Source organism: Marmota marmota, unplaced genomic scaffold, assembly GCF_001458135.2.
Source record: "Marmota marmota marmota unplaced genomic scaffold, marMar, whole genome shotgun sequence".
NCBI lineage: Eukaryota > Metazoa > Chordata > Mammalia > Rodentia > Sciuridae > Marmota > Marmota marmota.
The window spans coordinates 13,613,743-13,639,178 of NW_025999880.1; the positions used below are offsets into that span (position 1 = coordinate 13,613,743).

The window sequence follows — 25,436 nt, forward strand, 5'->3', positions numbered from 1 at the left end:
CCAAGTCTCAACTCCAATGCCAACCTCTTCAAGTCTCCTGAATCTCCCACCGAACACAACCCTAGCTCAGCCAATTTTCTTGGGCTTTCTCCGGATTTTCTACCTTTTAGACTGTTTATTCGTATACATATCTTATCTCCTTTCCTAGACGGCGACCTCTTTGAGGGCCGGAGGAACTCGGATTTTCCCCGTTACCACCCATGACACCAGATAATGCGGGTTCCAATCAATGCGGGTTTATTGGTTGGATAAATGGGAAGGGGAGGAGGGAGATGGGCGTGCGACTGAGCGGACAAATTCAATACAGGGGAAGAATGAGCCAGAGAACCCGGTGAAGATCCGCAATCGCAGGGTCAGAGAAGACAATCCGAAAACCGCAGTCAAGAGCCGCGTCTGCAGCCTTGCTTTGAGGACCTCACTCCAGGACCTCACTCCGCGGCTGTCCTTTCCAAAACCTGACTCAATCCTGCAGCTGGACCTCGGCAAAAACCTTCACCCCCTCGGCCTGTAGCTACATGTGTTCTTTCCTCCCTTGCGGTTGTTTCTCGTTCTCCTCCATCCCACAACCTCAGTCAGTGAGGCGCGATCAAGGGCGCCCTAACCAGAGGGGAGAGGCGGGGTGGGTCCTGCGACCGGAAACAGGAAGCCGGAAGCCGGAAGCCGGAAGGGAAGCTTTGAGGACGTGTTCTGAGGAAGCCAGAGCCCGGGCCGGTAGGGCCGGCGACATGGAGCCACTGTACCAACAAACGCACAAGTGAGGGCAGCGTCGGGGAGCGGGCGGAGGCTAGGCCAGGCGAGGCCGGCCCCTGGGGCTGGGGTCTCGGGCGGACACCCGTGTACAGGCCGAGCCCTTCCGCCGGGAACGCTCGGAAGTTCTCAACCCCTGGCGGGATGCCCGCTCAGCCTGGGGCTCCGGAGACGTTGGGCCGAAGGACCTCTGGGGTCTGCAAGCTGTGACTGCCTGTCGAGTGGACTGGGCGAAGGGGTAGTAGCACTTGCAGGTCGTAGTACTTCCTCCAGCACCTGGCAACTCGGTGCTTCGGGTTGGTAGAGTTTGGGGGAGAACGGAGCAGACGCGGCTCCTCGCCCCTAGGAGTTAACTAAACCGTGGTGAAGGCGAAGAGTCAGGGGAATAATGAAAAGTTATTTTTATTCTGATTTTGATTAAGTTTTTTAATATAAAGAAATTACCATACAGGTAGCATTCACAGTGTTTGTCAGTCATATCTGATTACAGCTTACCTTTAAGAAATATAATTGACTTAGTTTCTCATAGCTAAAATTCCTCGGTGTGTCCTTTAGTCATATTGCCCTGCATTGTTGGAAGTAGTTGAGTATGGTGATGTGGAACCATACCTATTCTATTAAAAAAAAATATGTTTAGTTTTCTTTTGTAAAATATACGTAACAAAATTTCCCATGTTAACTCTTTTTAAGCGTATGATTCTGTGATATTAAGTACAGAATTACACCACCACTATACATTTCCAGAACTTTTTCACCAACCTAAACAGAAACTCAGTACCTACTTAGTAGTAACTCCCTATTCCTCCTATCCAGAGCCTCAAGTAAATTTGATTCTATTTTCTGAAGTGAAATCATACAATTTCTCTCTCTCTCTCTCTTTTTTTTTTGGGGGGGGGCCTGGCTTATTTCTGGTGGCATGTTTTTCAAGGTTCAATATTGTAGCACGTATCAGAATTTCATTCCTTTTTGTGACTGAATAATATTTCATTATATGTTAGGGATGGCATTTTGTTGTCTGTTTATCCATTGATGGACACTCCACCTTTGGCTATTGAGAATGATGTTATTATTAGTGTTAAAGTATCTATTTTCGTCCATTTTCAATTTTTTGAGATGTATACCTATACCTATCCTATTTTAAGAACTTTCAGATATATGCTATCATTTTGATGTAGTGGAAACATTTAAAATCACACTCGCTAGGCCTGGAAATGAAATAAAATTCACTAAGGAGAATTCACAACAAGCTTAAGCATTAGGAATAAGAGGATGATGATTCTCTTACTCTTCATGCTTTGTGTGTGTGCTCGCTCACTCGCTCTCTCTTTCTCTCTTTTAGTGCTGGGAATTAAACTCAGGGGTATTCTTTTTTTAATATATATTTTTATTTGTTATACATGACAGTGCATTTTGACACATCATATATGAATGTAATATGACTTCTCATTTGTCTGGTTGTACATTATGTAGAGTTACACAGTTTATGTAATCATGTATGCACATAGGGTAATAATGTCTGATTCATTCTACTATCTTTCTGACCCCCATGCCCCCTTCCTTCCCCTCACTCTTCTCTGTGTAGTCCAAAATATCTCTATCTTTACCCCCCCATTATGAATTAGCATCTGCATATCAGAGAAAACATCTGGCCTTTGGTTTTTTGAGATTGGCTTATTTCACTTAGCATAATATTCTTCAGTTCCAACCATTTACCAGCAAGTGCCATAATTTCATTCTTCTTTAAGAGAATTCTTATCACTGAGCCATCAATCCTTTTTATTTTTTATTTTGTGACAAGTGCTAAGTTGCCCAGGCTGTCCTCAGCTTCCAAGTAGCTGAGATTACAGGAGTGCACCACTGTGCCTGGCTAGCCCTTTATTTTCCAATTTTATGGGTTTCTTGCACTTTACTTTGGCAATGAAATGTTTGATTTGGGTGGAGGAAAATACAGAAACTACTTTGTAATGACAGAATTTGCATTTGCCCTGGGGAACCTTATTCTTAAATAAAAATTGTAGGAAGGAACTTTAAAAAATTACCCTGTGAGTCATTTAGAAAAGGAATAAAACAGCTGGGCTGAGTGGCAGCACATGCCTATGATCCCAGCAACTCTCGGGGCTGAGGCAGGAGGATTGCAGATTCTAGGTCAGGATATAGTTCAGTGGCAAAGTTCCCCTTGGCTGAATCTCCAGCACCAAAAAAAAAAAAAAGAATGAAACAAAATTATGTTTGTGTTACTAAGAAAGGGCAGATCTTTTACAGTAGCAAGTTTCAGTGGGCTTTACAGTGCTTTAAAGTTAATAATATGCTAGTTGCTGAATTGACACAATAGTAACAACATTAATTTTTCTGGAACTTTGAACCCCATTTGTGATTTATCTCTTGTCATGTGCATAAATCAGCACTTTATCTTGAAAACTGAACTATCTGAACAATGAATGAATGAAAAAAAGAGATTAAAAAACAATAAATATTGTACACTTAAATAATATTTCATAAAGGCTAACTTTATATAGGGCTAGTGGCCGGGTTTTTGAGATTCCAGTGGTTGTAACAGTGCCCATGTTTGTCCCCTGTGTAGTTCAGATCATCCTCCTGTAGGTCTGAGGCATGAGAAGCTCTGATCAAATAAGTTTTCCAAGTGATTTTTTAAAAAAATCTTTATTTTAGACATTGATGGACCTTTATTTTATTCATTTATTTTAATACAGTGCTGAGAATGGAACCCAGTGCCTCACGCATATGAGCAAGTACTCTACCACTGAGTCACAACCCCAGCCCCTTCAAAGTGATTTTGATGAGCACCTGGGTTTAAGAATTTTTACATATCTCAAAAGCATTTTTTTTCTTTTCAATTTTGCATTCTCATGATGTAAAGACAGTAGATGGAGTTGTGGAATTAAAAATGACTAGGTGGTTCCCATTACTTTAAGTAAAATAAAATAAAAAACGCGTTACGCAAGGCTGTGTATGTTGTATAGCATTTTCATATTGCGTTGGGTTCTATAATCCTTTGGATAATCATTACTATTAGTATCCCTACTTTATAGTTGAGACTGAGACACCTAGAAATTAAATGACTTTGTCCCTGAGCTTGTACATAGTGAAACTAGACCTTTAACCCAGATCCTTTAACTCCCGAACCCTGTTTTCTGCTGGTATTGGTGGGAGGCAGCATGCTTGCAAAGTGGCTCTGTGTGGTGGATCATTTTGTGGAAGACTGGTTTCATTTAAAACCCTTCCTACATCCTTTGTAAACCTTTTTATGTTTTATTTTTTTAAGCAGCAACAGTGCCCCTTGCTTACTTTCTTCTAGGTCTTTGCTTGGTTATTATTATCACCCAAGCCTGTTGTGGACCCCATGCTAAACAGGGCTTAAACTTCTTTTTTCTCATATCTACCCTCTCAGGTCATACTTATGTGTCATCTATTCTTTATCGTGTATTATCTGAATTCCCAGTTTAGTTTAAAACAGATTTTCCACTTATCATATTGTAGTTCCCACCATGCCTGTCGGATTTGTGTTATTATTTTGTTGTTGTTGTTTTGCATTTATTTCTTAGCATGGAATGAATCTAGAGATTGGAATCATGTAGGCTGTATCTTCTCTAATTCATTCAAAGCNCCACTTCATGCCACCTCTGCCTCCCTTGGACCTCCTCTCCTTCCAAGCGTGTCACATAGAATCCACTTCAGGGCAACAGATATTTAAAAACACACCAGGTCCTGAGCTGTGTAGAATGAAAGACAGAGTTGGGAGGCCTGTAATGAGTGGCAGGGGCAAAGGGAGACGGGGAGGGGAAAGTTCTACTCAGAATGGGTGTCGAAGGCACTCCCCAAGGAGGGGAATCCAGACTGGAAGAGCTAAGACTTGAAGAACCAATGGGAATTGGTTAGGCCTGAGGCACAGGGAAGGGTGTGCAAAGCACAGGGAACAGTATATGCAAAAGCCAGAAGAAGGCCCTGGTGAGTAGATATGCAGCTGCTCTAGTTAGCATGGGTGGGAGGGGAGGATGACCAGGGATGAGGCCAGTCTGCTGAGATAAGGAGGTCTCACTGTACTCTGGAGGCACTAGGGAGCTATGGGAAGGCTTACCATGTATGAGACATCAAATTGTGTTTTAGCACTGGGCAACACTGAAGAGGATTCATGGGAAGTGGAGGGAGACCTGAGGAACAATGAGGGCTTCTCAACCAGCTTTATGGTTTAGTAGGGGAAGCAAGAAGTAATTCAGAGCGGGCACCAATTATGCAAGGTGGCGCATGTGCACTGGAACAGGCGGGACAGTCACTAAGGGCAATGGCTCAGGAGAAAACAGGATCACTCTGTTTTCTGTATTGGTCAAGCAGGTCACAAATCCAGCTCAGATTTCAAGGGAATGGAACTGAACTCTGTCTCTCAGTGGGAGCAGTAGAAAAGAATATGAAACCATATTTTATAACACTATTTTTCCTGAGACCTAGATAGGCAAGGTCACTGGCCCACATCCTAGCCCCACTCCTTGGGGGACCTCATACTTTGGAGTGCTAATGTTGAAAATTTTCCAAGTCCTTCAGTGGCTGGGATAATCCTGGTCTGTTTCTCTTCAAGGTACTCTTTGACCTGCCACAGCATCTATGGGGTTGACCAGATGCCTTGAAGAGCTTCAGGGTTCATGCCTATCAGGTTGTCCAGGGCAAGCTGACAAGCAGATTGCTTGTGCTGGACAGCACCGTGCTTCTTCTGTGGCATTGCACAATATTAGCCATTAAATGGTACTGACTTGTTAAATATGGATGATTCCCATTCACCTTGGATACAGGAGTTCAGGAATGGGTTGCTACCAGTCTGCCATCGACCCTTGGGGTTGAATCATCTGCCTGGGTCAATGCCATGGTTCTCACCAATCTGGGTTATGACCACAGTGCTGCCTCTGGTCTACAGCATGCCAGAATAGTGAGAGTGGCAGCGTCCTTTATCCTGTGAAGAGCCCCGACCTCCACCCCACCCTCTCTTCGGGCTTTGCAACCGTGTGTCAGGCAGTCTTCCAGGGAATGCCATGTCTTTTTTTTTCCCATTTGAGATTGGAAATTTGTAATGCCAGCAGCTTTTCCAATCAATGTTGACTCTTTTCTCTGGTCAATGTCGTGACCTCACAAGCTACTGGGTTAATCTCAAGCTGTGTTAGGTGTGGGTCAGACATTCTTTAGCTCCACCCATGGACTCTAGCCCATCTCCACTCCCACTGACAACTGGATTCAGTGTCAGGAGTGCAGTCAACAGTGGAAAAGATCACATTCTAGGAATACAGTCCTTAGGCCTAAAGAATTCAAGAGAAGACATATTTGGATGATACATTGCTGTACATCTACAGTATACAACAACACAGGTACACTTACAATGAGTTGTTATTCATGGTTTCCTTCATACTCTAAACAAATCTTGCCATTTAGTGTTATCATTGATGAGGCATGGTAACAAACTTAGAGTCACTGAAAGCCAGTATCCATGGGCAGAATGAAGGATGATGAAACATCATGAGTCTCAATGAAATAAGCACTAAATAGATGACAAGAGGAAATGGAGGGACAAGAAGAGCTATACAGACAAAATGAGCAGGTTCTGAAGAGCCACGGCACTGTGAATAAAAACAGCATTGTTCGCTTTTTCTTATAGTAGCCAGAACCCAGCCAGCAAGAGCATGCTTGACAATGAATGTGAAGAGAGAGTTCCTGAACCCACACAGGGAGCCAGGGTTCATGAACATTGTAAAGGGATCTTCACATGCACTTATTGGACAATAAACAAATATGGAAGTACCTCTCCTCTGTCAAGTATTCTCAATCTTCATTGATAAATCACTGTTCTTATAGGAGTCCATGAATTTTGTAACACAGTTTTAAATCAAATTGCTTATATAGACAGGGTCCATTAACATTTTGTCTGGGGCTTGACAAACCCTAACAATCCTGCTAAGATAGATAGATAGACAGACAGACAGACAGATATTTCCCAGAGGATCCTTTACCAATGAAGTACTAACAAATAATCCTTCAGTCAATCTCCCTCCTCCTGCCCATTAGACTGCAGATGGAGTGATCCGTGTAAAATGCAAATTTGCTCAAGTGACTCTCAAGGTTGAAATCCTCCAAAGGCTCCTTGCCACCTACAAAATGAAGTCCAAGCTCCTTAGACTGACTTGATCACAGTCTATCTTTCTGGTCTCATCCTTTGCCATTTTGTGCATTATATTAGTAATATAAAAAAAAAAACTACTTACCTGTAGTTTCTCTGTGCACCATGATCTCCTCACTGGGTTTATCTTTCAAGACTCAGTTCAGGTATCACTTCATCTTTCAAGTCCTCTGAATCCCCAAGCTATGCTAAGTATCCCCTCTCAATCACCCCATAGTTCCCAATTACCCTTGATTCACACTCACCACAGAGCATTCTAATTATCTGTATAGAAATTTCCCTTCCATGATTCCTCAGAAAACTTGGAATGGAACCACCATTTGATCCAGTTATCCTACTCCTCAGTATATACCCAATAAAATCAGCATACTACAGTGATGCAGCCACATCAATGTTTACAACAGTTAATTCACAATAGCTAAGCTATGGAACAAACCTAGGTGCCCTTCAACAGATGAATGGATAAAGAAAATGTGGCATATATACACAATGGAATATTACTCAGCCATAAAACAGAGTCTTTTTATGACTTTTGTCCGTAAATGGATGGATCTGGAGATTATCATGCTAAGTGAAATAAGCCACCCCCCCAAAAAAAAAAACAAAGGCCAAATGTTCTCTTTGATATGTGGATGCTAACACACAATAAGATGGGAAGAGAAGAATTTAGAAGTTCAGTGGAATGGATACAAGGGAATAAAGGAAAGGGGGATGGGAATAAGAAAGACAGTAGAATGAGTAGGACATAATTTTCCTATGTTCATATATGAATACATGACCAATGAAACACCACATCATGTGCAACCACAAGAATGGGATCCTAATTAGAATAAGTTATACTCCATATATGTATAATATGTCAAAATACACTCTACTGGCCTATATAACTAAAAAGAACAAAGAAAAAAATAAGAAAGTAATTTCCCTTCCAGTATATTAAACTTTTGCAGAAAGATAGTATCTCACGTATCTTTGTGTCCCAGCCCTTGCATTATGCCTGACACANCCACAGGATACATGAAAAACTGCTGTAAAATTTCACACTTTGTGGAATAAACAAAGACCTTAGATTCATGTCTGATCATTTTTCACCACTGAATTAATTTGCTATAGACTTATAAAAAATTAGGAATTTGAGAACATTTTGAATTTTAGAATTATTCATGGTGGGTTATGGGCCTGGATGAACAGCTGTTGCAAATGCCTCCTCATTGTATGCCAGATCTCTCTGGCATCGGACATATTGCTAGAAGTAGAATGTGAGGTCATAGAGTAGATGTCTACTGATTCTACTAGATGTTGTCAGAAAGCCATGAAAGTGTTCTACCAGTTCATAATCCTACCAGCCATGTATGAGAGTTCTAGTTCCCCACATCCATGTCAGTTGTATGTTCCCACACTTTAAACTACTTGTCAGTCTGAGAGGAGCATTGTTTTTGACATGTTTTCCTGAGTTACTAGTAATGTCTAGCATCTCTTCATAGAGTTATTGGCCATATGGCTTTCCTTTTCTTTCATTTACCCTTTGCTATTAAAAAATTTCTTTGTTTGGCTTTTCCTGTTGATTTGGAGCAATTCTTTATGTATTCTGGACATTGATCCTTTGTTATCTACTGCAGCTATCTTCCAGTCTGCCGTCTTTTAATTTTTTTGGGGGGGTACTAAAGAGTGACTGGGATGCCACTGAGCCACATCCCTAGTCCTTTTTATTTTTTTAAATTTTGAAACAGGGTCTCACTAAGTTGTTAGGGTCTCATTAAATTGCTGAAGCTGGCCTTGAACATATTATCATCCTCTTGCCTTTAGCCTCCTGAGCCACTGGGATTATAGGTGTGCACCATCATGCCTGGCCTTTAAATTGTTCTTTGTGGTGCTTTCGGTATAAAGAAGTTGTTTCATTTTAATGTCAAAATTTCCAGTCTTCTCCTTTGAGGTGATTTTTGGGTTTTGTCATTAAAAATCCTTCTTTAACCTGAGGCATTTATGTATGCCTGTATTTTCTTCAGAAAGTTTGAAAGCCTTGCTTTTTATATTTAGGTGTTAAGCCACCTTGAGTTTTTGTGTGTGTTTCATAAAGTGTCTTTTTTTCTATATGGATAATAAATTGAGTTTTCAGCATGTATTGTAGTCCATTATTTTTCAACTGATTTATGTCACCAACTTCCCAAATACGTGGGACCATTTCCTCTTAGGGCAAGGTTAGGGTTTGTCTATCTTTGTCCATATGACCCTGCACTGCTACCATATTTTAATTATTATGGCTCTGTAATAAGTCTCTTTGGGTGAGTACCAGGGATTGAACTCAGGGGCACTTGACCACTGAGCCACATCCCCAGCCCTAGTTTGTATTTTATTTAGAGACAGGGTCTCACTGAGTTGCATAATGCCTTGCCTTTGAACTCATGATCCTCTTGCCTCAGAGCCCCGAGGATTACAGGTGTGCACCATGTCGCCCGGCTATAATAGGTCTTAATAACAGGAGTGATAGGTTGTCCCTCCACATGTCTTCAGAGTCATCTTGGCTGGTTTTTGCTCCTGTCCCAGTTTTTTGTATTTTTATGTTGTTGTTCCTGCTGATAATGCTGAAAACTTTCTGATTTGCTTTATTAAGGCACCCTTGAAAATTTACCTGCCTACATCCAGGCCTTCAGTAAAGTCCTAATTCTGCTGTCTTCTGTTGCCATTTTCTTAGTTACCCTGATCCAGATGTTCCACATGGTGATTCCACGTGGTCAAACTGCATTTCTGTATCAGCCTCCATACCTCCACATCCCCTCATTCCAAAATATCCTGGACTTACCTTACTGAAGCAGCTGTCTGGTTGCAGACTCTAGTAGTGATTTCTAGCTGCAGTCTTGCCTAGGAACACTCTGGAAGTTCTTAGACAGGTGGCCTAGCTTCTGGTGTCCTGAGTTATGTTTAGAAGCCACAAGGAGGCCCCAGAAAAACTGGATGCAAGCTTAAACCAAAGTTGAGCTCCTGGCTGACTGTTATTGGTAAATTTAGGGTAACAGTCAATTGTTCTCACCATGAAGGAAGATTAGTGACCTTTTCCTTCAGGCCTGGGGATGAGGCCATTTTCACTTGGGCTTCAATATGAAGAGACTGTAAGCTCCAGGAGGTGGCTATGGGGGCTAGCATAAGTAATATTTCAGGGACTGATGATGGGGGACTACTAAGAAGTGTTCTGAGGTTGACCTTGGCCAAGTTCTGAAAAGCCTCCAGAGTGCTCTGGTGCCTGGTATCTGGGATCCTGTTGCATTTCCAAATCAGATGGTAGTCTCTCTTCCTATTGCCAGGGAAGGATGTTTACCAAACAGGAGATCCTGTCTTTCAGGCCTTCCTCTGCATGGTTTCCTCATCCTCCTCCACGACCAACTCTCCTTCAAGTAGGCCACCCTGCTAGTGACCCACACAGCATGCCTTGTGTGCATTTTGGCATATCATTTTCTTAATATCTCCCTTCACTAAATCATGTCTTTCTTTAAAGTGCTGCTCTGAACTCTTTCATTCACAAAAGTTCCCAGCTTACACTTTCTCAGCCTCAGCCCTTCTATTTGCTTTTGCTTTACACCACTGTGCAAAGCTCCTCAACTTTCTGTTTGTTTACATTTATGTGTGTTGGTTTTCTTGTAAATCTTCTCAGAGCTTTTTCATGTCTATCTGGCCTGTCATTCCTAATTACAGTGTTTCTCAAGGACAGGGATTCTATCTCTCTTGCCCTTTGACTCTTGTTAGTACACACCAGCGCTCAGCACATTAGGTCATAGAGCAGATAGTGGGATTGGTTGGATCTCTGAGTTTATCACTTGCTGTGTGACCTCGAACAAGTTACATAACCTTTCTGGTTTCAGTCATCTTATTTATAAAATGAGGACAATGATAGTACTTTCTTCACAGGGTTATTGACTTAGCAGTGTGTCTTGGATACAGTATGCACTCACTAAATGCTGCCTATCAGTATTATTAATATTAGTGTTTGGCTATTAGAAACATGTGGCCCAAAGCATCACATACAAATTTTTCAGTTCAGCGGTGCTGTCAGTTTAAATCAGTTACATGTTGGCATCAGAAAAATTGTCTTTCTTCACTGAAGTGCTGTTGATTATTCCTGTCTCACTCATTTCCTCCCTCTTCCTTTGATAGGCAGGTCCACGAGATCCAGTCTCACATGGGACGCCTGGAGACGGCAGACAAGCAGTCTCTGCACTGTGAGTAATTAACTATGGAGACCAGAGTCCTTTCTCTGATGACACGGTGCTAATGGGCTGGGTTTCCTGACTGCGTTCTGCCTCAGGGCTTAATGATTCAGTGTGGAATGAATTTTGTTGTTAGGGTAGACAAAAAAACCCTATGGCAAAGTCACTGATTTCCTTGATTGTGCCCTTTGGAATCCCACAAGTCTTATCCCCCATTACCCCTCCACTCAACCTGACATGGCCCTATGGGAATGGAAGTTCTTTCCCCCCATCTGTCTTAATCTAATTACCTAGTCCTTAGAGGAATGCACTCCTTAAAAATTCAGAGATGTTTAACTGGGATTGGCCATTTCTTCTAAGCTGAGAACTCTGGCTTTTTAGGAGGATTATTCAGAAACGAATAGCAATATTAATTAGTTTAGTTCCCACACCGTTGTTTCCTTTGAGAAACTTGCTGGGTTTTGTTATTTGGCTTTATTCTGTTCCAAGAAAGGGCCCCTTTTCTGGGTCAACATGCAGACACTTCTGCAGAAGCTCCTGTCACCTCACTGCCTGGCTCTTGCCATGCCATGTCTCGGTCTCTGCCACAGCTCGGAGCACCTTTTCTCTTGGCTCTGTGCCCCACAGCATCTTAATTTCAACTGTTCGTGTTTGCTGCATTCGCAAAGACCTAGGAAGGGGCAGTCAGTGCCCCTGCTGACGCTTCTTGGTGGGGCAAGGAGCCTGTACTTTTTTTGTGAGTGTGCATAGTTCGGTTTCTGTCCACTAGACTTTGTTTGCCTTCCCAGCAATCTCATTGTTACATGATTAGAAATGGAAAAGAGGTCATTTTGACTGTCTTTATCAAAAGAGATAAGGAAAATAACTCTACTTTTCATATCTTTTTACCTCTGGATTCTTTCCTAGGCCTTTCCTGTTGATATTTGATCTATTTTGGGGGCTTCGGTATAGCTCAGCCCACCCATTCTTACAGAAAGCCTTAAGGGAACTCTTCTCCTTATGTTTCCATACTAATCTTCTCTTTCCTTTGTGCCTTTTTTTAACTTTATTACTGTAAAATTGGCATTCTTTTTACTAGGTATTTTTTTATATCTGAGACCTATCTCAAAGGAAAAGAGACCTACATAAGAAAACTTAGCTTAAAATATTTATTTGAACAACCTTTTAATGTTTTATTTTCTAAAAGTATATCTCTATAGATCTACCTTTAGTTTTTAAAAAGTGTCATTGTTATGGCATTAACAGGTGTGTGTGTGTGTGTTTGAAACAATGCTTTTAGCATATCTTGGATTTTCTTCCATTATTCATTTGTGTATACATTCGTCTCCTTTTGAAATACATTATTAGTTTATTGGATATGGGGAAAATATGTTTGGTTTATCATTCTAATTTAAGTTCACTATCTTTTCCAGCATTTATTCTTTTTTTCTCTTTTGTGCAGTAGTAGAAAATGAAATCCAAGCAAGCATAGACCAGATATTCAGCCATCTAGAACGTTTGGAGATTTTGTCCAGCAAGGAACCCCCTAACAAAAGACAGAATGCCAAACTGTAAGTGCTGACCTCTGACACTGCCCTTATCCCCAGGCTACCAGGGAAGGCCTTCCTTCCAGGGAGGTGGTAGAATATTCTGAAAATACATGAACATGTTGAAAAACTAAGTGCAAAGATAAATTCCCCCAACAGGCACAGTTCTTGAGTATTATCCCTTCATAGTCAAAGCCTGTGAGGTCTCTTGTAAGGTCTCTTGAAATATAGTACCTCCTTGGTGGTGTTTTGGAATTTTGCCTCCAGTTCTGTTTTCTGATGAGACCTCTAACCACTTGAAGCCTGATATTGTCAGGGAGTTTGGCTCTGCTCTTTGATTCCCACTGGATTCTTGTTTGAAATGAAATCATGCTCTTACTTCAATCAGTCTTGTTTATAATGAAATACTGATCTAACGTTTGATACTCCACCATGAAATTAAAATGAAACCACCCTCAACGCCTTCACCCAGCCCCTGCTTGCTCCTAAAACTTTTATGAAACTTCATTGATGCTTTGCCTCAAAGATGCCCTTGGGCTTCTTCCAGGAGAGCGATATAATCCATAGAAGGTCAGGAAGGGGTCATCAAACCTGCTTCCTGTCACCTGTTCCCTATCATGCATCCAGAATCAGAAACCAGCAGGTGAATCTTGTGTGTGAGCACCCACTTTAACTTCAAGCCTCTTCTTTACTTTCAACATCATTGATTCACATCACATTTCAGGGGGTGGTGTAGGGAAAAGTAAGGAAATGTCCTCTGTCCTGAATACAAGGCCTGGCTGCCTCAAATTGTGCTGCACTGGGTTCCTAGAATTTAATCTCTCTCTTCATTGATTCCAGTCGAGTTGACCAGTTAAAGTATGATGTCCAGCACCTGCAGACTGCTCTCAGAAACTTCCAGCACCGACGCTATGCCAGGGAGCAGCAGGAGAGACAGCGAGAGGAGCTTCTGTCTCGTACCTTCACCACTAATGTAAGCCAGGCTCCGAGGGGGTCGGCAGGTGCTCAACAGATTGCTGGGGCTGAGCTCAGGTCGCTGAGCTTTATCTTTGTAGGAGGACATCTAAAACAGACTGACATGGAGGAGACCAACTGGAAATGACAGGGGACTTTGTGTATTGCCACTGATACTAAATCTAGACTGGAATTTCTTTTTTTCCAATCAGAAACCTGAAGAGGAAGCAGTTAAATTGAGGGATGGGCAGAGGTGAAAATTACCTGGTTCAGCTGTCCAGTGCACAGAGGTGAAAGTTCACATGGTCGAAATGTTTTTGTCATCAGATAGAGACAGATGATTAGAACTAAGGCCACTGGTAGAAAAGGCAGCATTTCAAAGCTGCCTCCAGGCAGTTGTTGTTATGCTGTGTATGTGTGTGGTTCCAGTGTCAGATGCATTAAAATGTTTTTGCCTGTAGTCGGAACAGCAATTTAGAGGAATTTGTTAACAGATGTTTAGTGTTGGATGGACTGCTTGGCTCGAGTCTGAAAATGGCCTGATGGTTTGCATATTTCATTTCTTAGACACTGTTGTCCCTGTCCTTTAGTCTTGATAGGATCAGTCCCTGCACATGTTTGCAGAACATAACTGGCCTTTTCTGTGACCTGCATAACATGTTTCACCAAATGAGGTGGGTCTGGGGTTTTTATATTTTGTTCCTTATTAGAGGGGTTTATTTTCTAGAGAGGTGTCAGCTTCCTAAGCCTGTTACTGGAATCCACATCATTTCCTGCTTTGCAGATGTTAAACTCTTACTGCTCCATCCATGCATTGCAGGAAATTTCCTTCAGTGCGTCAGAATGTGCCTCCACAAGTGTTATTTCTCCAGGATAAGCAGTCAGGTCAGAATGACCAACAGTTCAAAAATGTAATGCTCTATAAAGACACATTAAATGTTGTTGTGTGGGCTTTTGATAGTTATGGTATTGCATCAGGCATGTTTTAGGCTAGGGATATCTCTCAGGATTATTTTGTTACTTACCAGCCTGATGTGACTGTGCATACAGTAGGCCCTTAGTAAACATTGACTTGCCAAAGGAAACTTCTTCTTGGTCACATTGCCATCTGGAGCTATAATACGTGTGCCTGGGAGATAATGACCTATCAGTGATACTTTTCTGGTAGGAAGGTAAGAAAGATTTGCACATAAAAGGCATTCAATGAATTCTTATCAAGTAAATGAAGAGAAGTCTGTCATTGATTTTTTTTTTTTTTTTTGGTGGGGGGCAGTACTGGGGATTGAACCCAAGTACACTTTACCACTGAACTATGTCCGCAGCCCTTTGTTTCTTTCTTATTTATTTATTTGTTTATTTTGAGATAGTCTCAGTAAGTTGCTGAGGCTGGCCTCAGACTTGCAATCCTCCTGCCTCAGCGTCTTGACCTGCTGGGATTATAGGTATGTGCCACTGCACCCAGCTTATTGATATTTTTTTCCAAACACTGGAGTCCTTTGACCCAGAGCATTAGCTCTGTGTAGAACACTAAGGTGCTGAGAGCTAACTGTGAGAAAACTAATAAAATGATTCCTTCAGCTGTGCCACTCCTGGAGGAGTTATTGAAAATTTGCATGTGAGAGATGGTTCTGAACTTGTGGAGCAGAGAAAAGAAGGCTTAATCTCTTTACCATCAGGAACTGAGGTGTAGATGGTCAAAACAGCATTGCTTGGCAGGAGTTTGGGCAAGTCAGAAGTTGGGAAGGAGAAGAGAACATTGTCACATGGTGATGACTTGCTTCTGTACACAGTCCACTTTTAGGGTGAAATGAGAGCCATAAGGATTGATCATGGTCTCTCTTCTGTGTGTGTGGTTGAGAGAGAGCAGGCCTTGCATTTAGTACCAGGATTCCTGTCGTACTGGCTTCTTACCAGCTGTATGATCTTGGACGAGTTATTCTTCTTTCTGCAGTTTGTTTCTTCATCTGTGAAATGAGGATAATAATGCACAGAATGAGGATAGAGTGAGTTTACAGTAATGAGTCTGTATAGTAAGAAAGCTTTTGATCAGTACAGGTTGAGCATCCTTAATCTGAAAATCCAAAATCTGAAATGCTGCAAAACCTAAAGAAGCATTTTGGATTAGGACCACTCACCTGGTACAATACTCAACCTGTATTCTTTTTTTTTTCCCCCTCTCTCCATTTTTTAGCATTTTTCTTGCCTACTTTGGAGTGTATTCCCATCCTGAACACCATTAGCCTTCAATAAAAAGCATAGGCTCTTTGATTCTTAGTCTCAATCTAATTGGAGGGGGGATAAGCTATAGATAAAATAGCTGAAGAACAAAAGCAAACATTTAATGCTGCATTAAGGGGAAGCCAAGTCAGGGACTTTTGGAACACCTTTCTTAGTAGTCAGAGAAAGCTTTTACAAGAAATGTAATGAGATCTTGAAGGAATAGGTTTTCCTAAGAAATGATACAGAGGCAGAAATCAGCAATAATTGGGTAACAGAAGAGTGACAGTTCTGAGGAAACAAGCTTGTTCTTTGTAAACGGAGGCCTCCCACACTTTGCTTTTTCTTCCCCATTGGGTTCTCTGATTCTTGCATCATTCCCTCTGGCTGTTCTGGCTTGGCCTTGGCTGCAAGGCAGAACACTCAGAAGCAGTGGGACCCCTGGAGCTGACTAGCAAGCATAGTTAATCAAGTGCCTGCGTTTCTTTCACAGGACTCTGCCACCACCATACCAATGGACGAATCACTGCAGTTTAACTCCTCCCTCCACAACATTCACCACGGCATGGATGACCTCATTGGAGGCGGGCACAGTATTCTGGAGGGACTGAGGGCCCAGAGACTGACCTTGAAGGTGGGGTCCCTCCTGGAGAACAGGGAGAAGGCCTTTTGTTTTGGCCTCATCCAACAGTTTGAAACTGTTTACATTTTGATTATGTGTCCCCAAATTGTGATATTGTAACAGCACGGAGTTTTCGATTTGAAAACACTTGAGTTTTCGATTCTTCCTGTTGGAGTTGGATTTCTATAAGCACCAGAGTAACCAAATTCCTGAGCCATAAAGTGGCCTCTCTTGGTATCCAGGTCTTTCCCCATCTATTGAACCTACATGGAATTGACTGCTACAACAGGGGGACAAGTAATAGGCTGAGAAGATCTGATATAGAATCTGCTCTGCTCAGATGAAGACGAAGCTGCACCCTAGCTGGCTTTCCCTTAGGATCTCAACTATGCACTGTCTTACTGCAGTCCTGAATTCCCATGGGTGGGTCTTTGGGTTGCCTAAAACTGCAGTAGATAGTTTCACAGTAAATCACTTCTAAGCTTCTAGAGCACATAGTGAGGATTCTCAGTGACTCTTCATTCTCATTAGCTGTAGGGATTCCTAGAAGCCCTGTCCTGTTGGCATTAAGATTCTGACCCCCTGGGAGTGGTTTACAGGAACATGACACAGACTCTGTGTCATGCCCTTTTCCTGTGTCAGCCCTGATGGCTGATGGGGTGTGGGCTTTGCCTGTTATCAGGGTGTGGCCCCTGTAATGAAGAACTCCCATCCACTGAGCTGTGAGAAACTGTCGCTCAAAAGTGTGAGCTTTATCTTAGTTTTTGTTGGACCCCATGGAGCCTGTCTGCTCTGCAGGACTCTATACATTTCTGAACAGCCCCCTCCATCCTTACCAGGGAGAGGGTCAGGTGAGCCAGAGACATTCCTCCCCACCCCCCCTTGCTGACAGTTGCAGCAATTTCAGTACTAATTTAACCAGGTACTTGTTGGTGAGCCTACTCTTTCTATAAAGAACTGCTGCTCTCTTTTCCATACCTCAGCTGAAGAGTAGAGCCCTTTTAGGACAAGACTCCATGTCACACTAATGGAAGAGCCAGTGGGGGGTAGAGCTTTATTATTAAAGCAAAGGTTAGCTTCCTTGAAGTCTTGTGGCACTGAGGAGCCCACCCACCTTCTGCCACCTGCAGTGATGAAGTGCTGGGGAGCCTGTCTAGGCGTTGGGGGTTGCACCTCAAAGTTTCTAGCTCACTTTGCTCTGCACACCTAGTCTGTAGCTGTCTTTTGCCTCTTGATTCCTTCCACCTGCCTCTGTCAGGGACTTTTCTGCCTAAATCATTTGAAAGTAATGCTGGAAAGAACATGAAGGAACTGGGCTGAAGCACCCTAACGATTAAGGCCAGTTCATGTTTGAAAATACTTATTTTTTTTTGAAAGGTACAGTTACTTTTAGGTGATTTTAGAAATTTGATTCTTGAACCTCACATTGATTAGCCTGTACTTCAGCACTCAGCAGGCTCTTCAGCAAGAAGCTCGTTTTCACTGTCACCTTTCATGTCTTCTCTAGTAGCAAACAAGTTTAACCTGAGTCTGTGCGCATTCTCCATCTGTATTTTTTTGTTTTTTAAATATTTTGCAGTGCTGGGGATGGAATCCTGGGCCTTAAACACTAGGCAGGTGCTCTGCCCTGAGCCTCACCCCAGCCCTGGAGATCTCTTCACAAGGCTGGTTAATCCTTGTGTGGGCAGAATGTCGGCTCTGAATTTCTGTCAATGATGCCTCCTGTTCCTCTTTCTTCCTTGGCCTTTTCTCTTAGTCTCTTATGAATGTGTGTTCATTTAAGAAAGATGGCGCAAGCCTGTAATTCCAGCAGCTCAAGAGGCTGAGGCAGGAGGATCACAAGTTCAAAGCCAGCCTCAGCAACTTAGTGAGGCCCTAAGCAACTTAGCAAGATCCTGTCTCAGTATAAAAAAGGGTTGGTGATGTGGCTCAGTGATTGAGCACCCCGGGGTTTAATCCCTGGTACTAAAAAAAAAAAAGTGGGAGCCACAATGGCACATATCTGTAATCTCATCTGCTAGTACTGGAGTGTGAGGCAGGAGAATTTTTAGTTCAAGGCCAGCCTCTGCAACTTAGACCTTCCTTGTCTTGAAAAATAAAAAGGACTAGGGATGTAGCACAGTGGTAGAGCACTCCTAGGTTTGATCCCTAGTACCAGGAAGGGAAAAAAGAAAGAATGGATGTGGGTAAGTCGTATCCATCCGTCCGAGTATAATGAGTGACTTGTGAATATAAGTAACTTGGGGTCTGCCTCTGCATTCATTTATACTTGTTATACCTAGGAGAAATATTTTAAAAAATATATTTAAAAAACAAATTCATAAACGTTCTTAAAAATTAGAAAGCAGAAAGAAAGGTAGGCTGGATGGTTTGGGCTGTTGATTTAGGAATAAAATATCCTTTTGTTTTGGTGGCAACATTTATATAAGGGGCTTTTGGTCTTTGTGTTGGTGTCTGCTGCATTTCCATCTTTTCCCACTTCATACCCCTCATAAATGTGGACTTTGACCCACACATTATACTCAGTAGAATCCCTGAAGATTCTGCTCTACACAGTGGGCAGATTAGTATCAAGGATTATTGGAGGTAGGGAGCCAAGGGAGAGTTTTTCAATGTGGTCTCTAAAATATATATTGAGTTTTAAATTTAAAAATACTTATATTTAAATTTGAAAATACTTATATTTTTTGAAAGGTATAATAGTTATTGAAGTGTAGTTTATATTGTGAGGCATACAGAGCTTATTTGTATAGTTCAGTGCATTTTGACAAAAGCATCATGCTCGTACTCCTATCAAGTTACAGACTGTTTTTATCACCCCTGAAAGATCCCTTTGCCCCTCCTAGTCAAACTATCCCAGGCAACCACCATTCTGATTTATTTCACCTGTAATTAGTTTTGCCTGTTACTGAATTCATATAACCATTCATACTACTATTTTATGTGTGCTACCCTCCTCTGATATTTTTGAGGTTGGTTCATGTAGTTACATGTTTGGTTATGGGTGGCAACTAGATACCTTTTATTGCTGAACAGTATTCTACTGTGCAGATAAAATGTGATATGTGTATCCATCCTGTGGGTGATGGGTACTTGAATTGTTTCCAGTTTTTAGATATCTTCCTGTGATATGTATGATATGTGTGTGTGTGTGTGTGTGTGTGTGTATGCATGTGTGTGTTAGGGAGAGATACATATAAATGACAATTTGTTATGTAGTCAGTTGTCTCATCACCATTTCTGATATAGACGTTTCTTTCCCTTTATGTTGCTTTGGTACCTGGATTAAAAATCATTTGACCTGGGCAACCCCTATAGGGCCGGCTTGCCCCTGTGCGAGTTCAGTTTTTATTCATACTTAATGAATTCTACTCCTTTCACTCTGGTAAAAACAAAAACAATTGACTATAGGAGAGTGAGTCTATTTTGGTGGATGTTTTTTTATAGAGCATGACCAAGAAAACCCATTGGTAAAGCCCCAGCACGTGATAACCATCACCCACCATTGGCACAGTGAGTCAGTCTTTGTTTTCTTTCTCTTCTTGTCTGCTGCAGGGGACTCAGAAAAAGATCCTTGATATTGCCAACATGCTGGGCTTATCTAACACGGTGATGCGACTCATTGAGAAGAGGGCTTTCCAGGACAAGTACTTCATGATCGGCGGGATGCTGCTCACCTGTGTAGTCATGTTCCTCGTGGTGCAGTACCTGACTTGAGCCGGCCACACCCAGTGGCTGGACATTGTTCCCACTGCGAGACTGTGTGAATATGAGTGTGTGCACGTAAGAGAGAGAAGGGCCTAGAGGCCACCTTTTGAAATGTATGCCTGACTTAACTGTGAAGACCACTTAGGAGTAATTGTGATCAAACTGCTCTTTTTTCTGAGACATCTTGGTGAGCTAGTGCCACCAAGATGCGTGGTATGTAGAAAGTGAAAGAAGTTCTGATTCTCTCACCCTCACTCTCACTGGGGGAGGGAAGGGATGGCTTTGTCCACATGACTGTGTGCACCTGGAGAAGGCTTCTGCAGTGAGCCTCATGCACAGGACTGTTCACACTGTTCACACCTTGTCATCAGCAGCCTTTGAGGCTCCTGATGAATAGGCTGGAGCATGAGCAGAAAGGAGAGGGAAGAGGCCTTTTCCTGCACCTGTTGCAGTGGATCAGTTTACACACTCTTGCTCCTGCCACCCTCCCCCAGCAACTGACATGTAGATGACTAACTGCTAACACTCATCATCCTTTCCTGGAAGCAGCAACCTAGGAGAAGCAGAGACATTAAAGGTATTGCTGATAAGGGTAAGCTTTTCCACACTATGGTTGCTGGGCGTTTGTCCTTCCTGAAGGAAGGCCAGTGTTCCTGGGAATGTTCAGTCTGGAGACTGAAGACCCGAGTCACCAATTTTTTTTCAAGTATTAGAATGGTTAGCTCTCTTAAAACTCAGAGACTGCAGCTGGGCACCTCTGCCCAGGCTTTGATGGGCTTTTGCGTCTTAAGAAGGTGGCAATGAGCAAAGGTTAGTTATTTGTCAGTTACAGTCTCGTCTCTAGTTCTAACATCTCTTAATTCTTTGGCTCTCTTCTCTTCCTTGAAATACATTAGCACCTGCCTCGCCAGGGTAGGTCACCCTGGAGATGTCTCTGATTATATGTTCTTGTGAGACTTTCCAGGAACCAGAAACTTTCCCTTCTTCCCAGCCCTGGATTAAGGCTGTAACAATACCTGGAGTATTGTGGAATTCATTATAAAGCCAGTCTGTCTTGAAGTCTATCTAATGTGATAAATTTCTGAAAGTACCAGAAAGACCTGGTGAGTGTAGTTGTTCATCTGTCAGAGAACAACTGTCCTACCAACCCTAGGCTTAGCCTCATGGCGAGGCAACATAACACTCAGAATTCCCCGGAACTAGAAACCTGGTCAGTATTAACTCCACCCTTGATCATTCTACTTACACTTTGTCTTTGTTCCTTGTAGCTTAAACTGTCTTGTGCCTCTTTTCCCTCCTACTGTGTATGGTCTCTTCCCTCCCTTACTCACCTGTTTCAGTAGCAATACTGGTCTCTTCAGGCATATGTATTTGTAGCGTAACTCCTCCTTTGGTGAATTTTCTTAATTGTCACAGATTTTTAACATGAATTTTCTGGGTACTAATTTCAGATTTCTGATCAGAAGAGACGTCCATTACCCCTCCCTACCCCTCTGGGCTAAACAGGGACCCTAGATTTCCAGGAAGGAGGAATCTGTGACCCCTTCTGAAAAGGCTTAACAGCCCTGCAGAGCAAAAACAGTGACCTGAAACAGGGACAGTGGGGCTGCAGCATCTTCAACCTGCCTTTGGGAGGCATTTTGAAATCTTCACCATGCTCAGCACAGAGCTCTTGAGGGTCCATAAAATGGATTATTAGGCTGCAGAGACCTGTCTTGTCTCCTGGGCACCTGAGGATTCTGCCAGACAGTACACTTTGGAGGAAGGTGTGCAAGTCGCAACTGAGCCATTTGGACTTGAACTCTGGGAGACAGACACCTCCAACCCCCGGCCCTGTTGGCTGGTAGGGCATCTTTTTGTAGTGAATACCAGTTTCCTCACCTGCCTTTATAGTGATTCCTGGCTTTGATAAACCTTCATGCCTCACCTTTGCAGCAGGTTCTCCCTACTTGGGAATAAAAGTTGTGGAGGTGGTGTGTGAGTCTTTACTGCCTGGGGCTGGGAATGGTGTTCTGTGTCTGGTGATTCCGGGGCACTGAGAGGGCTATTGTCACAGAACTACCATCCTTCCCATTTCGTGTCCAGTGCCCTACTGGGCAAGAAGTGCGTGGCCTGAGTGCAGGAAAGGGTCCCAGTCTAGGGGACCCTAGACTCCTCCCCAGTTTAGGGGAGGAGCGCCCTCTAGTGGGGTCAGGGTGAATTCTTAGGTGGAGCTAGCTAGAAACTCCAAAAGGTGGCCTTAGCCACCTGGTACAGCAGTTATGCTGCCTGCTGGGGTTTGCAGCAGGTGAGTTGCCAGGAGGAACTTTGAATACCCTTATTACATGGATGTTTATTCCAGGTCTGGTCACTTTAAGAAAAGCCAGATTCAAGATCAAATTAATACAATAGTCCTGGTTTTATAGAAAATTTCATGCTGGGTTTTTCACTAAAGCCACTTTCCCTGTTGAATGTAAGTGGATTTGATTTGCAAGTTTGAATTTCCACTCTGTTTTTGAAACATCAGCTGAATAAAGTTGAGATTTATTTTATTTAGAAAATCATACTTTGTAAAATAATTTGACATTGTTATCACTAATAACCTTTTTTATGGTTCCAGGACAGTTTCTTAAACACTGTTCCATGGCCTAGGACTGGGCTGGCTGGCTCAGAAGCAGTTGGGGAACTTTTTTTTTAAAGTACAGATTCCTGGGGCCTATTCCAGACCTGAATTAGAACATTTTTTAAGTCTCTGAGGTCATTCTTACATGTGTATTTTGGAACCACTGTCTCGCAGGAGGCTTTTGTCTTAATCAAAGGTGATAGCATTTGAAAGTGTAAACTCAGAGTACATGTGTGAAGGAGCGGTGGGGTGGAGCTCGGTGGTAGTACACCTGACTAGCATGAGTGAGGCCCTGGGTTTGATTCCCAGCACCGAAGAATACATGTGTGAAGAGCAAGACCCATCAAATCCAAGAATAAAGTTATTTATAGCCTCCTTTATTCCAGAAGAGAGTTGAAACAGGAAATAACTCAGGCTGGGGATGTAGCTTAGTGAAGTAATCCTCAGAACTGCTGGGGCAAATGTTGAACAAGAATACGGAAAAAACCAGTGAAAAAAAATGAGGATCACAAGTCAAATCAGTGGAATGTCAGTACAGAGAAAACCTCAAATGCAAGTTGAAAATCCTTCAGATGCACTGGGGAATCCCTCTTGGGACTCTGAGCCTTGGCAGAACAGCACAATCCTTTACTGACTGGTGGGATGGGGGTGTCACCTGTTCTCAGGGAAAACCTGGAGCCTTACTGCTACTGGCTTCCACTGAATTCCCCATAGTCCCTACTGGAAGTCAGGCACAGTTTTTCCCCCTGCCTCCCCATTAATTTTCACAAACTCTAAGATACGTCCTGCTACCCTACCCCTATGTGCAAGCAAGAGGGCTGAATTTTAGTGACTCCTTGTCTGGCTGTCCCACATCTCCCAAGATCTGCATCAGCTTGCCTACCACACTTCTTGGAGATGCTCAGCTGGGGTGTAGGAATCAACCACAAGTGTGTGGGATCTGAGGTGACCTGCTGACACTACGTGCAGGTCAAGCATTTGTTGCAGACCATTTAGACTTCACATAGAAAATTCTTTGTTCTAGAACATTTTCCCAGTGGAAGGGGAAAGCGATTTGGGGGAACTTCTGAAGTGGGGGGTGAAAGTTGTACCTGCACTTTGCCACCAGAGGGTGGCATAGCCCTTCTAATGGCTGGTCTGTCGGAGTCCTCAGGTACTTTTGACACTGACAGATTTGGATCCAACTTTTTTTGCTGAGTAGTGGCTTTGGGCTACTCTTGGAGCTCTCAAGAGTACAGCCAAAAATGGCCTCCAAAACCCCAGCGAGGTTTCATTTCCAGAACTCCCTTTTCAGTCCTTCCTTGGTTTGTGGACACTGCAAATGTGGGAAATGTTTCTCAAGGTGTGGTGGTCATTCCTCCCTGCCTTTCTGTGTCCTTTCATTTTGTGTGGTGCATGGGAAAAGAAGGAAATGGACCTCTGCAACACTTCCTCCCCACCCCATCCCTGTGTTCCTCTACCATCTGGCTGTACATTGGGTTCCCCTCAGGAGCTTTTAGAAATAGCCATGTGAGGGCATTTTACCTTGACCCCTTCTGATTAACTGGCCCAGAGTGGAGCCTGGGCATTGTGTGCTGCCCAAGTGATTGTAATGTGCAGGCATGACCTAGAGCAGAAAAGAACTTCAGCCCAAGAGCAGGCCATCCCTGTGAGTTTCCCTCTGTCTACACTGGTGTGGTAGCCTTTTGTCATTGTGACCAAAATACTGACAGGAAAAACTTGGAGGAGGAAAGATTAATTTTGGCTCATGGTTTCAGGGGATTCAGTCCGTGGTCTGCCAGCTCCATTGTTTTCAGCCTGAGGTGAGGCAGAACATCATGGCAGAGGGCATGGTGGAGGAAAGCTACTCCGTTTCTGGTACCCAGGAAGCAGAAGATAAGCTTTTCCAGGGCACGGATCCTACTTCCTAGTGGGATATCCAGCTATCAATGGGATAATTCACTGAGGAGGTCAGAGCCCTCAAGATCCAGTTATTGTGTGAAGGCCCCACCTCTGAACCTTGCTTCGGGGGGCACTAAGGTTTCAACACATGAGCTTTGTGTGTGTGGTGTGTGTGTCGGGGGGTGGGGTCAGATCCAAAAGATAATGATGGGGAATCACTGTCCAAGGCTAGCTGGAAGGGAGAATGGAGACCTAATTCTCTCAGCTGGTTTGGGGAGAAGCCAAATCCATCTTGGCCAATGGGTGCCCCTCATTTTCTAAGGCTGCTCTGTCTAAAGCAAAGCACTACAGTGTGACAGGCCAGCCCTTCCCTGCCCTCCAGGGAACCTCCCAACCTTCCCCACCATATCCTGCCTTGCTCCATGCTCCCCGATTGATTGCTTGATCTTGGAACATGTCATGCTTTTCTGCATAGCTGCATCTTTGCACAAGATGTTTCCTTTGTCACATGTCAAGGACACTCCACAACCCCATGTCACCTCCACGAAATCCCTCCCCCAACCTCTAGCCTTGCCATCTCCTGGAGAATGATAGTTGTTTCTCCCGCAGGGACCCTTGTGTATCCCCTACTTTGTGCACATAGTAGGTGGTCAGGAACATGGGGTAAATGGCCTTTGGGAGGGTGCTGAGTCCAGCCTTTGTGGGTAACAGAAATGGATGCGAAGGTCCAGTGAAGTTGTATTCAGACTCAGAGGAAGCCAGATAATTCAATGCCCCTCGTGTTCAAAGACTCAACAACAGCAAT

At 43.1% G+C, this 25,436-nt stretch overlaps 1 protein-coding gene across 7 annotated transcripts; it reads left to right on the top strand.

Annotated features, from left to right (window-relative positions):
- Positions 1 to 633: 633 nt before the first annotated feature.
- On the top strand, positions 634 to 22,691 carry Gosr2 (golgi SNAP receptor complex member 2). Of its 7 annotated transcripts, XR_007342724.1 has the most exons (7): positions 639 to 754; positions 11,069 to 11,133; positions 12,563 to 12,671; positions 13,488 to 13,620; positions 16,312 to 16,452; positions 19,996 to 20,209; positions 21,600 to 22,691. XR_007342724.1 is itself a non-coding variant. In XM_048789808.1 (6 exons), exons 1-6 carry the CDS (start codon positions 726 to 728, stop codon positions 20,155 to 20,157), a joined length of 636 nt encoding a protein of 211 aa, XP_048645765.1. In that variant the 5' UTR covers positions 638 to 725; the 3' UTR covers positions 20,158 to 22,691. The 7 variants fall into 7 exon arrangements, 6 of the variants coding, with proteins under 6 accessions (XP_048645772.1, XP_048645768.1, XP_048645765.1 ...); XM_048789808.1 differs by having other exon boundaries at positions 638 to 754; positions 12,566 to 12,671; positions 19,996 to 22,691; XM_015495544.2 differs by having other exon boundaries at positions 19,996 to 22,691.
- Positions 22,692 to 25,436: the final 2,745 nt, after the last annotated feature.

Bases quoted from the DNA above. Each gene is read 5' to 3' on its own strand.
- Gosr2 (XM_015495544.2), top strand. From the start codon at position 726: ATGGAGCCACTGTACCAACAAACGCACAA. The intron at 13,621-16,311 runs GTAAGCCAGGCT...TTTCTTTCACAG, and splicing joins CTCGTACCTTCACCACTAAT to GACTCTGCCACCACCATACC. The intron at 16,453-19,995 runs GTGGGGTCCCTC...TGTCTGCTGCAG, and splicing joins CCCAGAGACTGACCTTGAAG to GGGACTCAGAAAAAGATCCT.